This window comes from Fusarium oxysporum, chromosome X (genome assembly GCF_013085055.1).
Source record: "Fusarium oxysporum Fo47 chromosome X, complete sequence".
In the NCBI taxonomy this organism is placed as follows: domain Eukaryota; kingdom Fungi; phylum Ascomycota; class Sordariomycetes; order Hypocreales; family Nectriaceae; genus Fusarium; species Fusarium oxysporum.
Window position 1 is genome coordinate 946,279 of NC_072849.1, and position 14,255 is coordinate 960,533.

A 14,255-nucleotide genomic window follows, 5' to 3' on the forward strand; every position below is an offset into this window, starting at 1 on the left:
GCCACACGGAAGCTAGGGATAATCCCTCCAGTGAGATTGGTTCCCGTCACACGTGTCACTAATAATAGCACAACCAGTTGGCCAGCTTCAAATGCATCTCGACTGACAACGTTGTCTCAAAGGGCAGGCTGTATTGGTAAACTACAATTCTGGTTTGACAAAAACGCCATGGTCAATCTCTTGGGCCACTGGCTTGTAGGTCCATTGGCTCACATAGACATCGCCTCCCTTAGGACAGTCCACCCCAGATCCTTTGCCGTTGCAGGTAGCATAAGGCCCAAGCAAGCTGCCGACAAATTGACCCATACCTCCACTAACGAGACTTGCCGATGCTGTCGCGATGTTGAGAGTCTTACCTCCGCGGCTTGATGCTCCAAGGTTGTAGTGCGTCGCGTTTGCTGCCTCAATATGTAGAGTAATTACACCCTTCTCCCAGCCATCGGGGACCGGTACTACCTTTGGTGCAGGAACATTCTGAGCTCCAGTGGCTCGGAATCTGAACGCGAGCTTGGACTTCTTGTTGCTACCTTGCTTGGTCGGGAGACGAACAATGCCAAGGTCAATATGATCGAGCTGCGTTCGGAAAACGGTGATACCAGCCTCCTGGTCATCTGACTTGGGCTTAAAGTCGATATCGACACTATACTTGAAGAGAGTGTGAGTTTGTCGACGACCAATGAAGGCCAAGCCCCGCTGTCCTGAGAGCTCAATCTCGTCTCCAGCTAGAAGGCTACCGGTAACGTTATTGCGACTCGGCACGATATGCAGACCCTGGGCAGACAGAGAGAAAGCACCCTCTCTGGGGACGCGGTGATGAACAAAGTGAGGTGGAATTTTTTTAGCCTTCTTCAGGTTGTAGTTATCTGGGTCGGCGTTGAAGGGTCCATCTCCAGGAACGTTTCGCGTCGGCTTTGGGAGAAGGTTTCCAGGCATGCGGCCTCGAACTGGTTGCAACTTGGGCCATTCGCCCTTGTTCCATGTGCCATTGAAGAGAACGGCTTCACGGCCCATGGGTGAAACTCCAGACGCTGTGATGCGAGTAGCCAGACAAAGACCCCACCAGTTGCCCTTGGTATCTTGGAACAGGTCACCGTGACCGACGGTCTGGAAGTACTCAGATGTTCCGCGGTTGGTCAAGATCGGGTTGTTCTTGTATGCTTCATATGGACCGGTGATCTTGCGGGCTCGAGCGATGGTGATAGCATGGTCTTCAGCAGTTCCACCCTCGGCGATCATGAGATAGTAGTAACCGTCGCGCTTGTAGATATGGGGTCCCTCGGGCCATACGCCGCCTGTGCCGTTCCAAATGTTGAGCTCGGGGCTAAGCTTTCCTGTTTCCAGATCAAGCTCCTGCAGAGTGATGCCATGGGTAGCACAATAAACCTTTCCATCGTCGTCCCAGAATAGATCGGGGTCAATGTGAGTTGGCTTGAAGGTAACAGGGTCACTCCAGCTACTTTCGTCCCAGGGGTTAGTGGTCTTGAAGATGACACCAATGATATCTCCAACGCCTAGGTACTCGCAAATGACGTAGTATGTTCCCTTATGGTATCGAATGGTTGGTGCGTACATCCCCTGCTGCTGTCCAACAGTCTTCCAGCTGATGCCTGGGAGCTGTTTCTCACGGTTCCAAACATGGCTGATAAGACGCCAGTTGACTAGGTCTCTTGAAGCATAAACGGGAAGACCTGGGAACGAGATGAAAGTTGAAGTAACACAGAGAAAGAGGCCATCTCTCTGGATGCATGATGGGTCTGAGTGCCATCCTGGAAGCACCGGGTTGGTGTAAGTCGAAACATCCGTCTTCTTTTCAGGAAGAGCACTTCCCAGCGCAAGAAGTGGGCACCATAACCAAGAGAAGCGCATTTTGAAACTACACAACTGATATCGTCCTAGTTACATCAGACATCACTTCAATCGCGAGAGCTTCTCCTCATTATATATCCATGTTCGAGCCGTCGATCAGGAGAGAGATTCAGGCAAATGCGGGGGAGAAAACGGCTGAATTACAATCCCCGGAAACAAATTTGTCACGATTGATAATGCCGATTCGAGCGCTAGATTTTGACCCTTGTTACTAGCATGACGATCTTGTCGAAGAGCGCCTTGAACCTGCAGAATGAGGGGTCTTGATGCAACTCAACCTTGCCAATTCCATTAAATAGGCTGATTCAACGACTCAGAAAATAAACTACATCGTCATGAAGAAAACGATGTAAGCCATTTAGGCTAATCGCATATTGTTAGTAATGAAAGAATTCATTTCAAGACTTCAAAGAAAACCGCTTCAGCCAATGGTGAAGGGTGAAGCTGTATAATACCTTCAATTTCTAGCGATCGCTTTCATTGAAAAGCTTGAATAAAAAAGTTGAGAATCTCTTACTTAATGTTCAGTGTTAACTGTTAAAGTGCACCAACGAGACACGGCTACTTTAGGTCTGGCAGGCATCCATCTCTCCACACAAATTTTGCTAGCGATAACCTTTCACATAAAAGACGGGGATTGTCGCGCGCCCTCAAAAGCTTACCGTTATGCGCATCATCCTTTACCAGTCGCCCAAGGCAACGATTTGGAGGTTTGCAGACTGCACAAAAACACCCACTTAGCTACAGATGCCTTTAATTTGATTGACCATTCAGATCTAGCAATTGATTGCTCAATCGCGCCGATCGACATGATGCGGCTGGTGTAGGGTAACATCAATGGTAGGATGGCCCCTGTAGTGACCCTGGCGGGGAAGTTTCGCGAAACTTCGCATCGGCAAGCAACAGCAAGCAACATGGAATTGCGTGTCGTGTCAAAGAACAAATGCCTGAGGCTCCCTAATTCGATGCGATTCCACGGTCTCACAGTCTGCGAATACCCTCGCTTGTATCCCCAAGACTAGAATAGTCTTATCATCCGATAACGACATGCTCTGACAATGAGATCTGGTTGACGTCACCTGCAACGGTACACGGAAGAAAGTCACCGAAACGTCCTGATCCTGACCGCATTTTCTTAGGAGTCTGGAAATAAATAATACTCTTTCGGATTTAATTACCTATTTATCAACCCAATTCGTGTTCTACAAATTTTTTTTTTTGTTTTGTTTACTTTGTGCTTGGGTAGTGGCTTTTTTGACGCACGCGCAAATGTCTCTCGCTCAGCATGTAACCCAGACTGAGGGCTTCGACTACGAAGGCCCAGCGAATCCCAACTACGAAGGTCCGAGTCATCCGAATGTTTCTCCTGGCTTTGGTACGGGAAATATTCTCGCTCCTGGTGATGAATGCGATCAAAGCGGTGATCGATCAGAATGGCGTCGATTGAGTTTTGCGCCTGTCGAGATTGCTAAGAAATTGCCAAACATTGCGGCTTACAAGGTCTCCAACCTCAAGCGCTATGGTGAGTCAATCAGTTGGCCCAATTGAGAGGCATCGCTAACTTCGCGCAGTTCAGGTCGCGACTGGTATAATTGCTTGTTGGTTCGCAGCAGGTATTGTCTTCGGTTTCGCTGCCCTCAAGCCAATTCTCATCAACGAGGGCATCTATTCCGAACTCTGCCCGGTGGTGGATTACAGGATCCCATGCGCTGAGCAAGACATGCGATTGAACCTTTTGTTCATCTCAGCGTCAATCTCCGCCAATGTGTCTTCTCTTTTCGCTGGCGCTGTGCTCGATCGCTACGGTCGACGAGTATGTTGGCTGGTCTCGAGTGTTCTGCTCACTCTCGGTTCGTTGATGATGGCCATCTCATTCTCGCATCCCGGCTTCCATGGATATCTCCTAGGCAACATTCTTCTCGCTTTCGGTGGTACCTTTATCTTCGTTTCCAGTTTCCAGCTCGCGAACGCGTTTCCAAAATATTCTGGGCTGATCGTCGCGCTCGTCACCGGCGCGTTTGATGCCTCGGCTGCAGTGTTTTTGTTCTATCGCATGGCTTATGAAGCATCCGGTGGATCATTTTCACTTGACAAGTTCTTCTACGGCTACATTTCCGTTCCAGTAGCCATTTTCCTCGCTGAATTTCTCTGGATGCCGGCCCACTCGTACCATACCCTCCCTCAACTCGAGAAGAAGATCGAGCACGCTCAAGACCGCACCCGCGATGTTCACGAATCGGACGAAGAGATCGACGATACAAACGAATTGACACGCGTACGAAGCGCTCGAGCCGACCAGAGAAAAGCCAAGCTTGAGAAGATTGAGGAACTCGCTGGCGATAGTCAAGAACGAGGCGAACGCGTCAAAGAAGAGGAAGGCCGACAAGAAGCCAGCGGGGTCTGGGGTGTTCTCCACGGAATGCCAGCTCACAAGCAGATGATGACGCCTTGGTTCATCCTCATTCTTGTCTTGACGATCCTTCAGATGATTCGCATGAACTACTTCATCGCTGGTGTCAGATCGCAGTACCGATACATGTTGGGCTCTGACAAGGCCGCTGAGCGCATCAATGAGTTCTTCGATGCTGCTCTGCCCATCGGAGGCGTTGCTGCGACGCCATTCATTGGAATTTTGCTCAATAACCTGAGTGTTCCCACTACCTTTTCTGTTTTGACGGTATTTATCATCATCATTGGCGTCCTGAACTGTATTCCGAACATGGTAGCTGGATACTTCACAGTCGTTGCTTTTGTCTTTTTCCGTCCTCTTTACTATTCTGCAGTCTCGTAAGTACCCTTTCAATTACTTCACCAATTCTAGTTACTGACCTGCATCCTAGTGACTACGCAACTAAAGTCTTCGGTTTCGCTACGTTCGGGCGCATTTACGGAACGATCACTTGCATCTCTGGAATCACGCAGCTCATTCAGTCGGGACTCGATGCACTCACTCATGGCCCATTGCACGATGACCCAACGCCTGTCAACGCGACCTTGGGTGCCGTCGGAGCTCTTGTAGGTCTCATTTTGACCGTCTTCATCACTGTCAAGGGCAGAGTCTTTGTCGAGAAGAAGGTTGAGATGGAGGCCGATGGTGAGAGAGAACGACTCCTGTCGGATGCTCAGAATGGGTATGGAACTGGTCACTGAGTCTAAGGATGGCAGAGGACTATGAAAGAGGTTTTGTGAGGGAATTTGGAAATCGTTTCGCAAGGTTGCATTACATTTCTATCCTGTTGGAAGCGTCCAAGTCGTTGTCTTTTATGAATTATGTGTTCATGGAAGTGTAGGATGGGATTAAAAGTTATTGGATGGGCGTATCACCTTGAGTTCTCACTAACCGAATTTATAAAGATATGAAAAAATAAATGACGCAGGAGTTGGCTGGGCTATAGATATTCATGTTAATTAATTTACCATTCTCACTGATGCTGTTGGTCATGTAACTCATGCCTGCCAATCGGGACTCAATCCTGCGAGATGCTGTATAAACATGAGAACCAGGGAAACTATGCATATTAGGATATTTAGATCAATAATCCCCGTTCCCAATTGATGACAACGACGTGAGCACGGTTCGGTTCAGATCCACGCGCCAAACGTCGCCCCGAAGCTCTCTCGAGACACGCAAATGTCCAGCCTTAGCATTTCCCCTACGACAGCATGCAGCAAGTCAGATCAGCATGTGGAGCTTCAATTCAAAGCGAATGGCCAGCAAGGAATGCCTCAGTTTGCACGCTTTGTGATAGACTTCGACGCATTTGGATCTTTAAAATACATGTAGGGAGTGAGGTACGGCGGATGAGCTTGGAAGCATCACAAAGAGTCCCGTTTAATAACCAGTAATAATTACAAGGCGATGTCTCACTGGATATACAAGCATATTTTTATCGAGATGCAATCCATAACGCTCCCTAGTTTAAGTCGGGCCCAAGCTGAGACATTGACAGTGGTTGCTCCCTTGCAGCTATACATACCGACTAGCGACTCTCAACTCCTGAGCTACCAAATGTTTCCATTCCTCACATCACAGGCCGGAGACAATTCTCCCTTGATAGTGGATATTCGAGAAAAGCAATTAAATATGATGTCTCGCCTCTTTCACCCTCTGTCGGTAAGCTGCTTGTCTTGGTACCCAGCAGAATGTCCAAACGACTCATTTCGTTACTGCTGTCAGGTCTCATCACACAAACTGGTGCTCAACATGTTGTCAAAGAACCAGATACAGTCTGTGTAACGTACTTATCAACATATCTCGTCCCTATTTCGTCGAACGCCACAGGTTCTGTGCCTACAGATGGCGCGAACGGCTCATCGCAGACTTTTGATGCTGCCTTGACAGCTTCTACCACATTAGAGTCCGGGATTAATCCATCCCTCGAACTGACCGAGGCTCTTCAACCTTCCAAGTCTCTATCTGGTGACTCCAATCAGTTTATCACAACCTCGGTCACGACCGGTACGAATACAGCGGACTCCGATCCCACGACAGCGCCCGAGCCTGATGACCAGCTCGTTGTCTTCCGCATCGTCCCAGACACTGATAGCTCAAGACGGAGGCGACTCAAGAGAGCGCTTGGAGGCTTTGTAGGCTCTACCTCGGAGATATGCCAAGATGCTTCTGCGTTTAGCCTCTCTGGCGGACGCCTTCTTGACGGCCGGAGACCTATTTACTACAACGGCGAAGACTTTAAGGAATTGCGCGGTCAACAGACGACACCACCTCGCGGGGCTGTTGCTACCACATTTGCTGGTGATGGTGGATTCCTACGATTTCGCAGCCCTGACCTGCCCAACGGCGAAGCAGGCTTCTGTCAGAGCCCAGGAACTGGTCAGGTATACATTACATTTGCATCATCACCACCTGGCTGCGTATCAGTCAGGCTATCTGTTGTTGGAGGTATGTTGCTATGTGTTTTGAGTATCATCAGAAGCTAACTCTTGACAATAGTCGATGAGTGCGAAGATGGGCAAACGTCTGTAAGCGCTGCGCCTATGTCCACTGATCTCCAGACCCTGCAACCTACAGTGGACTCTGTGGTCACATCCATTCATTTTAGTACAGCTATTACTGCTGTTTCTAATGATCCCTCTGACGCCACGTCGTTCGGGGACTTTACGACACTTATTTCTCCGTCTCTGGAACCTACGCAGACGCGACCTGCGCAAACAAGTTCTTTTCGCTTTTCTAATACTTCAACCAATGCGTTCCCTACAGTATCAATTGAGACGTCCGAAGACCTTTCTTTTACAAACATACCTGGTGTTACATTTACACCTTCAGAAAAAGCAACGACAGATGATATTTTACCCACTGACACGCCATCTACACAATCTCAACTTACCTCTGATGATGCATCATCGAGCGTCGCGGAGGCTGCAACTTCGACAAGGCCAGTCACAGACACTACTAGCCTTGGGCCCAGTATCAGCTCTTCCGGTACTAATAGCATCGCCGACTCAGAGGTCACGAGCACAACGACAACGTTGGAGTCCGCTAGCACTTCAGACATAACAACTGACGTCTCCACGACAACCACAGCTGCCGAGACCACCACTACCACTAGTCCACCATCTCGGGCTTGCGAGTCTTACCTCATCAACCCAACAGTCCTTTTTAGCGGTGATCAAGATAACGACAATGGAGTTGAAGAGCTTACTCTTCCATTCCCGGTGGGGATATACACCGAGTCCAGCGAAACCATCTACATTGGTGTCAATGGACTGATAAGCTTGTTTGACAACTCCATCGCACAATCCTCCAACAATCCATTTCCGGATAATGGCTTGCCATCAGTGGCCATTGCGGCCTACTGGGATAACTTGCGCATTAAAGGTAATTCTGGTTACGAAATCACGTACAGAGTTTACGATGATGCTGATTATCGCGCTGTCAATATCGACTGGTGTGTTGTGGATGAGGATGATGTTGTCACCCACTTCATGGTTATTGTCAGGGCTTACGATCTTTCAAACCCCGAGTCAGTTTTCATGCGTTACTTCCAGTCAAATGGAGGAAAATCAGCCACTATAGCTGTACAGAATCTTGTTGATGCAAAGTCTGAGCAATTCTCTTACGATATGGAAGATGCAGTGCCAGATGGATACACGGTTCTCTTCTTCACTATAGGAGGCGATGAGAGAGTTGTTTATGTGCCACCGTAAGGGGGATATAGCACCATCTACTGCATTTCGCATCTTTATGTACTTAGTTTTAACATAGAATAATGTCATTCATTTTTGCATTGCACTCAGCGTTTACACTTTAACAACGCAAGTCACGCCCAGGAAAAGCAGAAATGCATCATGTGTATGAACTGTTGAGATCTGTGTGAAACCACATAAGAAATTATATATAGCTATATTCTATAGATCAACATCACCTGAGCTCGATCTCCATCCCAAACTATACATAACATCTGAGAAGGCAACCATAACCCTCCAAAGACAGGCATCAAAAACATCCTGAGCCTTGTCGAGGAATCCAGCCAATCCGTCTCGAACGTTCTGAGCAAACTCACCAATCTTGGTGATAGCCCACGATGAAGTCTCATAGATGCGCTCCATGCCATGATGCAGACACTGTGGTCTTTTCACAGGGAAGTTACTGGGGTTATCGCCCTTGGGAACCTCCTTTTCCTCAGGATCAGGCCAGTTAGAACCAAGACGGTACACAGAATAAGCATCATCTGGTCCGCCACACTGCTCGCGTGTATCAAAAATGGACGTAAACCAACATTTATCGTCGTTAATTCGCGCAGATTCATCTGGAAGCTTATTGGAACAGAAGCATCTAGATCCATGGCGAAGTGCAACGGAATATCCCTTGATAGTACACTGACGGTTGCAAGAATCTCCGTTGGAGCTTCGATAAGGTCCTGTGATCCTGACCCGTGGAGGATACGAAGAGGTGAAGCCTGGAAGGGTGAAACAGCCATGGGGTTTCAGCTTGGACAGTCCCATCTCCGTTGGGCGTTTCGAAACCTGAACGGGTCGCTCGACTTCCTCAATCTTGAGCTCATCATCCACCACTTTAGTGGCAATTCCTGTGTTCACAACACTCCAAGCTCTTCTCCCACCACAAGCTTCACGAGACCAACCGGGACACCAGTTCGCACACTGGGCATCATCGACCCGTGCGCTCTTCGCAGGGTACGTATCAGAGCATAAGCACCAGCCACGCTGAACAGCAGCGACAGGCTTATCCTCGCGCTGACAATAGCGAGCGCATTGTTCAAGGTTGTTCATGCTCTCAAGCTTCTTGTGTGTCAAGGTAGCAGACTGCATATTGTAGCAGCCATGTGATGTGACATAGCCTAAGCTCGGCTCCTCATAAGGCTTCTGTATATTGCCCCCGTTATTGGATTCTTGTTGGATGCGGTATCTCCCACCAGCATAGCCAGTCCTATATGCCGAAAAAGTATCTGCAGTACCACCGTGGCCTCCACAAGAATACTGAGAGTCGCCAGCGCAAGGGATCTGACATTCACGAAGGTCTGTTGTGGAGCTAGAGCGAGGATAGCCTTGGGAACAGTGACATTGCGAGCCTTTGATGAATGCAACACCTTGTCCTGCGGCTTTGCACGAGTCGATGCAGGATGAGGGGAGCTTTGAAATTGCGCCTGGGTCTAGAGGTATGCGGCTTGCAGTCATGGGGATATCGTAGAAGCATCGCTCAATCTGTCTTATAGGCTTAGGCTCGATGACAGGTCTCCTCTCGGGGCCGAGGTTGTAAACACTGAAAGCGACATTGTCGCCACCGCAGTTGAAAAGATTTGTTCCGGGACACTGAACATTACACTGAGAATCAGGAAGTTCATCCTTCTTATCGGGATACTCATTGCTGCAGTGGCAGATCTGATCCAGGGTGAACGCATACATACGACCCTCTCGCTGACAGAAGCGGTGGCATAGCATAGGACTATTGCGCGCAAACGGTTTGGAGACGGTATCTGTGGGCACTGTTTTGTAGCAAGCTTGTCCGGGATGCCCATTCGGCTCAGTATGCTTCGTAGATGTCTCCTCGGCGTTTTGCGATGTAGTGAAAGGATCGTGGATCTCAACATCAACGCCAAGGCCAGTGTCGTAAACAGCGATATAAGGACTGTGGCGAACTGGGTTGTACTGAGTTGCGCGCTGGCATCGATCGTCGTCGTCGCTCAGGCAAGGCATGTAACATTTGTAGGCTCCGACAACAGAGTCTGGTCGGGGATACCTTCTACCGCAGTAGCACGCGTTTCCACTGATGAAAGCAAGAGGTTTTCCATCCTCAGCGCATGCCTTAGCGCAGTCGCGGCGGGTGTCATCGTCGCGAATCAGCATCCTCTTACGGAATGTTGGGCGCATCGTAACATGATAGCATCCCTGCGCCGTGATCTTGCCAACCTTGCCACGGTTTGTCGCGAGTTGCTTAGGTTCGGTTTTCTGAATAGATGGTCCCTGCCTGTGATGCGATGGCAGTGCATTTGTTTCGTCATTGGCCATAGAAGGAATGGAGAAAACGGCGAAAAGTTCGTCCTCCTTCCCAAAGGCATGGTTTCTTGGCTGCTTGACGCAGTCACCATTCAAAATACCAACACACTGCGCATTACAGCGGTTATTATCGACCTGATGATAACTCGGAGGTGCGGCATTACTGCAGAAGCAGTTGACAGAATCGAACGCAATCCATTGCTGACCGCGCCGGGTACATGTATCGACACACTTCTGGCGCTGAACCTCGTTTCGTGAAAATCCACCAACAACAAAATTCCGCGATCTTGCCCGATAACAGCCCTTATGCTTAAGAGCCTCGAGGCTGGAACTCTGGGCAGCTACCAGAGCCACCCAGAAAAAAAGAGCGGCATGTAATAAACTAAACGTCGCCATGGCAAAAGAGTGAATGGAATGGCGTCCAAGAACAAGAGGGAACCATTGGGGCCGGGAATGAGGTGTTTATGTTTCCGTCATCAGCGGCCGGTCTAATTTTACACGAGGACAATCTAGATTCTCGTTGGTTGCCCTCGTGTTAAATATGGAACGATTTAGGCATCATACAAGGATCTGTGCCTCAATGCTGGCTAGGATCATAGAAATCAGCCAACGAGTAGTGAGCTTGGGGAGCTAAAGTGACAGGGCTGCGGATCCTAGCTGAAGCGTCGTTCTTGGCGTCGGCTACAAGGCAAACTGAAAGAAGAAATCGCCGACACTCAGGACATTTCTACAGGGTAGGGATCTTTTTTCTTACAAAACTACCATAAGAATAGGTTTAAAGACTCGTTATCATCATAATCATCATAGGTTTGAGCTTAGATTTAAGCTTACTTTGAATAAAATCGCCGTCAGAAAAGTGGCGTTCTTCCCTATCTTCGTCGACTGAGGCTCAATGAAACTTCTTGCAGCTGAACGTGTTTATTTTGTTTGTCTGGAAGACGAGGCTGGAGCTCCATGCAATGCGTTGGACATCCCTCTCCTTGTAAACCATACCGATTTCTTAGCTTTCAAGCGATAGAAGCGGGAGAAAGGAATGACAATCACTCCATGTTCCCCGCTTGCTATGTATGGACAAACGACATCATTTTCGGCTGAGTAATACCCGCGCGGGTGAGTGTTCATTTTCATTTGATGAGTAATGCATGAACATCGGGCAGCCCTTGTGGTATTAGAAACCTCATTACGTTGATGAAAGCTATCTCTTTTCTTCAATCTTCAACCTCAATCTGCTTCCCGGCTTGCTCGGCTTGTTTTATCCCGCACTGGCATCGTGTTTGTCACAACTCGACTGCCTTGCCGAGCAGCCGATATGGCGCACGAGATCCCCTCCAGGGCTGGCTCATCATCAAACAGCAATGAGTATATGCATTCAACCGGAGCGAGCAGCCAAGGCTCAACGTGGGAAGAAGAACGAGAGAACGAACAGACCAGTCGGCGCATCAGCATCATCACCACCACGCTCTCTTGCTTCCAGTGCCGGGCTCGAAAGGCGAAATGCGATCGATTGAAGCCCAACTGCAGTCGATGCGTGCGACTTGGAGATGAATGCGTGTTTCCAAACTCGCGACAGAGGCGACTCGTTCGGAAGACAAACCCTGCTGCCACGTTGGAGACCCGAGTAGGTTGGTGACCCTTGCGTTCTTTCCAATGGCCGGGGTCAACTAACCCTTTTCTTGAAGCTCGACTAGAAGAGATAATTACGCAGAGCGGCCTACCAGACATCTTACTGAGTGAGCCCATATCCCTTGGTGATGAAGCCGGACTTGATATGGGCTGGAACCAGGATGCAGCCAATATCAACCAGTCAACTTCCTACGGGCCCGCGTCCAATGGAATTCCCGTAATGCAACCAACTGCCGCGTCGTCCCAAGAAGACCCATTCATGATGCAAGAATTGATTGGAATTGGCCAGTTTGAGCAGCTTCCGCCCAGCCACTTGACCGAACGACTGTAAGCCGTGACCGCCTCCGACTTCGTTCCCTAACCCCCTCTATGCTACGCTATTACTACCGTCATTTATCGCTTCTACATGCGCCCGACTATGCTAATCCAGGGTTTATAGGGTTGCTTTGTATTTCGACGAACTGAAGCAAGATCTCCCAATGTTACACCGAACACGCTATGTGACATCTCTTCATTGCCCTGCCCATATGCGTCCACCCATGTCTTTACAATATGCGGTCTTGGCTCTGGCCGCAGCAACGCGTCAGGAGTTCGCACACCTCGCAATGCCATTCTATCAGCGGTCTAGGCGGTATGCAGAGGCAGATGAGATGAAAGTGAGTGCATGAACCGAAACGCATGAGGAGCCAACAATCATAACGCTTTTGGTCAGGGCCAAGGAGAATACTTTACCACCATAGCTCATACGCAATGTTGGTGCTTACTCGCCGCCTATGAGTCCCACCAACTCCTCTTCTCTCGGGCGTCTGTCAGTCTATCTAAAAGTGTCCGGATCGCCCAGATGCTTGGGCTGCATCGTCTTGATAGCCCAAAACAACCAACGGACCCACCGCTCCCTCCACCTGGAGACTTCTTTGAGGTTGAAGAGCGGAGGAGAACCTGGTGGGTAATATTCTGTTCCGATCGGTTCGTGAGTGGTATCACGGGTTGGCCCGCTCTAGTCAATGAGAAGGATGTGAGTAGATCATTGGAATGGAGAAGCTTGAGAAACCAAAGGGCTGATGTATCAACTGCATACAGATCGAAACCCGATTACCTGCCTCTGACGATGCATTCGATATGGGCACTAATGAAGCGACACCCTTTCTTATCGCTGCCCTTCAAGGGGGCACTCTCTATTCTCCTTTCGCTGGTAAGGTGCTTACCGCCCATACGTTCCACAGAACTCTAGAGCACACATTCCGGTCCCTCCCAAATGATGGCATCGAGGACATTGCGAATGGGCCATACTGGATTCGACAGCGGGGGATTGACGCTGACCTATCTAATATGATTTTGTACCTCCCAGAAAACCTCCGCCTCCCACAGTACGGGCAGAACCGGAATGCCGTCGTCGTCAATGTGGGTATTCACACCTCCGTTATATGCATACATAGAGCGGCATTGGCAAAGATAAGAGAGTTCGGCCTAGCCGCAGACTTGTTTGCAAATAGCAGGCTTCGGCTTCTACCTTCGGCAGAGCAAATACTGAACGCTCTCAAGTCGACTGACGACGCCAAGGGCGCTATGGCTGATCATTTCTTGGTATTTTCGGCGTATCTTGCGGCCTTGATCTTTCTAGAAGACTACATGGAAACCAAATATCTGAAGAATGAACAACATCTCCATTACATTCTGAATGCAATGGCCCAAGCTGGCGAGAAAGACCTATTCTCACGTTCGTTAGCAATTCAGCTTGCTTCAGGGATGAAGCACGTCGGAATGGATTCGAGGACTATAGACAGAGTAAGAACGGTCACGCAATGGCCATCTATCAATTGGAAGTTGCTAACAACGTGAGTTTAGGTACAAGAACTTCCGCCAACATCTGTATCGATACCCATTCTTGCCAAACAAGACAAGGCCTCATCACACATCACTTTCTGTTCGATTCTTCCCACCAAGTCAGATGACTACTCGATCTAACCAAGAAGGGGATAATATTATGGCGTGTGGGTGTCCGCTGTGGCCCAAGCATTGAGAGTGTGCCGGTTGTTGAGACCCAGCGCTGGATTGTAATATTTACTGTATAGAGAATGCCATACTCCTATGATATAAGGACTGCGCTTGTTCGGTGATAATGGTTTGAAAGGCCAAAATCAATAGTAGAAGAAATACTATGATACGAGTATGGAGCTGAACTCTAACCGTTCTATGGATGGAATTCAAAGCTAATCCTTCGAAAGTCAGATTGTCTATCAAGAGAACATTCTTCAAGCCCAGAAATGTATTGATAAGGCCCGAACTCAAGTGAG

General features: G+C 48.9%; 5 protein-coding genes across 5 annotated transcripts; 3 read left to right on the forward strand and 2 right to left on the reverse strand.

The window, feature by feature from the left end:
• Positions 1-111: 111 nt before the first annotated feature.
• FOBCDRAFT_190731 (glycosyl hydrolase) lies at positions 112-1,866 on the reverse strand (the record flags this gene model as incomplete). The annotated part of the gene is made up of 1 exon (XM_031191228.3): positions 112-1,866. One exon carries the CDS (start codon positions 1,864-1,866, stop codon positions 142-144), a length of 1,725 nt encoding a protein of 574 aa, XP_031032459.2. The 3' UTR covers positions 112-141.
• Positions 1,867-2,971: 1,105 nt separating this feature from the next.
• On the forward strand, positions 2,972-5,295 carry FOBCDRAFT_190735 (major facilitator superfamily domain-containing protein). The gene is made up of 3 exons (XM_031191229.3): positions 2,972-3,388; positions 3,438-4,653; positions 4,707-5,295. The coding sequence occupies exons 1-3, from the start codon at positions 3,136-3,138 to the stop codon at positions 5,014-5,016; spliced, it is 1,779 nt and encodes a 592-aa protein (XP_031032460.2). The 5' UTR covers positions 2,972-3,135; the 3' UTR covers positions 5,017-5,295.
• Positions 5,296-6,009: 714 nt separating this feature from the next.
• FOBCDRAFT_253439 (uncharacterized protein) lies at positions 6,010-8,031 on the forward strand (the record flags this gene model as incomplete). The annotated part of the gene is made up of 2 exons (XM_031191230.2): positions 6,010-6,766; positions 6,818-8,031. The coding sequence occupies 2 exons, from the start codon at positions 6,010-6,012 to the stop codon at positions 8,029-8,031; spliced, it is 1,971 nt and encodes a 656-aa protein (XP_031032461.2).
• Positions 8,032-8,158: 127 nt separating this feature from the next.
• FOBCDRAFT_232397 (uncharacterized protein) lies at positions 8,159-10,846 on the reverse strand. Its single transcript, XM_031191232.3, has one exon. The coding sequence runs from the start codon at positions 10,732-10,734 to the stop codon at positions 8,233-8,235; it is 2,502 nt and encodes an 833-aa protein (XP_031032463.2). The 5' UTR covers positions 10,735-10,846; the 3' UTR covers positions 8,159-8,232.
• A 622-nt stretch (positions 10,847-11,468) lies between these two features.
• On the forward strand, positions 11,469-14,116 carry FOBCDRAFT_323542 (uncharacterized protein). Its single transcript, XM_031191233.3, has 6 exons — positions 11,469-11,960; positions 12,018-12,288; positions 12,401-12,617; positions 12,674-12,976; positions 13,042-13,746; positions 13,807-14,116. Exons 1-6 carry the CDS (start codon positions 11,648-11,650, stop codon positions 13,924-13,926), a joined length of 1,929 nt encoding a protein of 642 aa, XP_031032464.2. The 5' UTR covers positions 11,469-11,647; the 3' UTR covers positions 13,927-14,116.
• The last annotated feature ends 139 nt before the right edge of the window (positions 14,117-14,255 follow it).

Bases quoted from the DNA above. Each gene is read 5' to 3' on its own strand.
- FOBCDRAFT_190735 (XM_031191229.3), top strand. From the start codon at position 3,136: ATGTCTCTCGCTCAGCATGTAACCCAGACTGAGGGCTTCGACTACGAA. The intron at 3,389-3,437 runs GTGAGTCAATCA...AACTTCGCGCAG, and splicing joins CTCCAACCTCAAGCGCTATG to TTCAGGTCGCGACTGGTATA. The intron at 4,654-4,706 runs GTAAGTACCCTT...CCTGCATCCTAG, and splicing joins CTTTACTATTCTGCAGTCTC to TGACTACGCAACTAAAGTCT.
- FOBCDRAFT_232397 (XM_031191232.3), bottom strand. From the start codon at position 10,734: ATGGCGACGTTTAGTTTATTACATGCCGCTCTTTTTTTCTGGGTGGCT.
- FOBCDRAFT_323542 (XM_031191233.3), top strand. From the start codon at position 11,648: ATGGCGCACGAGATCCCCTCCAGGGCTGGCTCATCATCAAACAGCAAT. The intron at 12,289-12,400 runs GTAAGCCGTGAC...CAGGGTTTATAG, and splicing joins AGCCACTTGACCGAACGACT to GGTTGCTTTGTATTTCGACG. The intron at 13,747-13,806 runs GTAAGAACGGTC...ACGTGAGTTTAG, and splicing joins ATTCGAGGACTATAGACAGA to GTACAAGAACTTCCGCCAAC.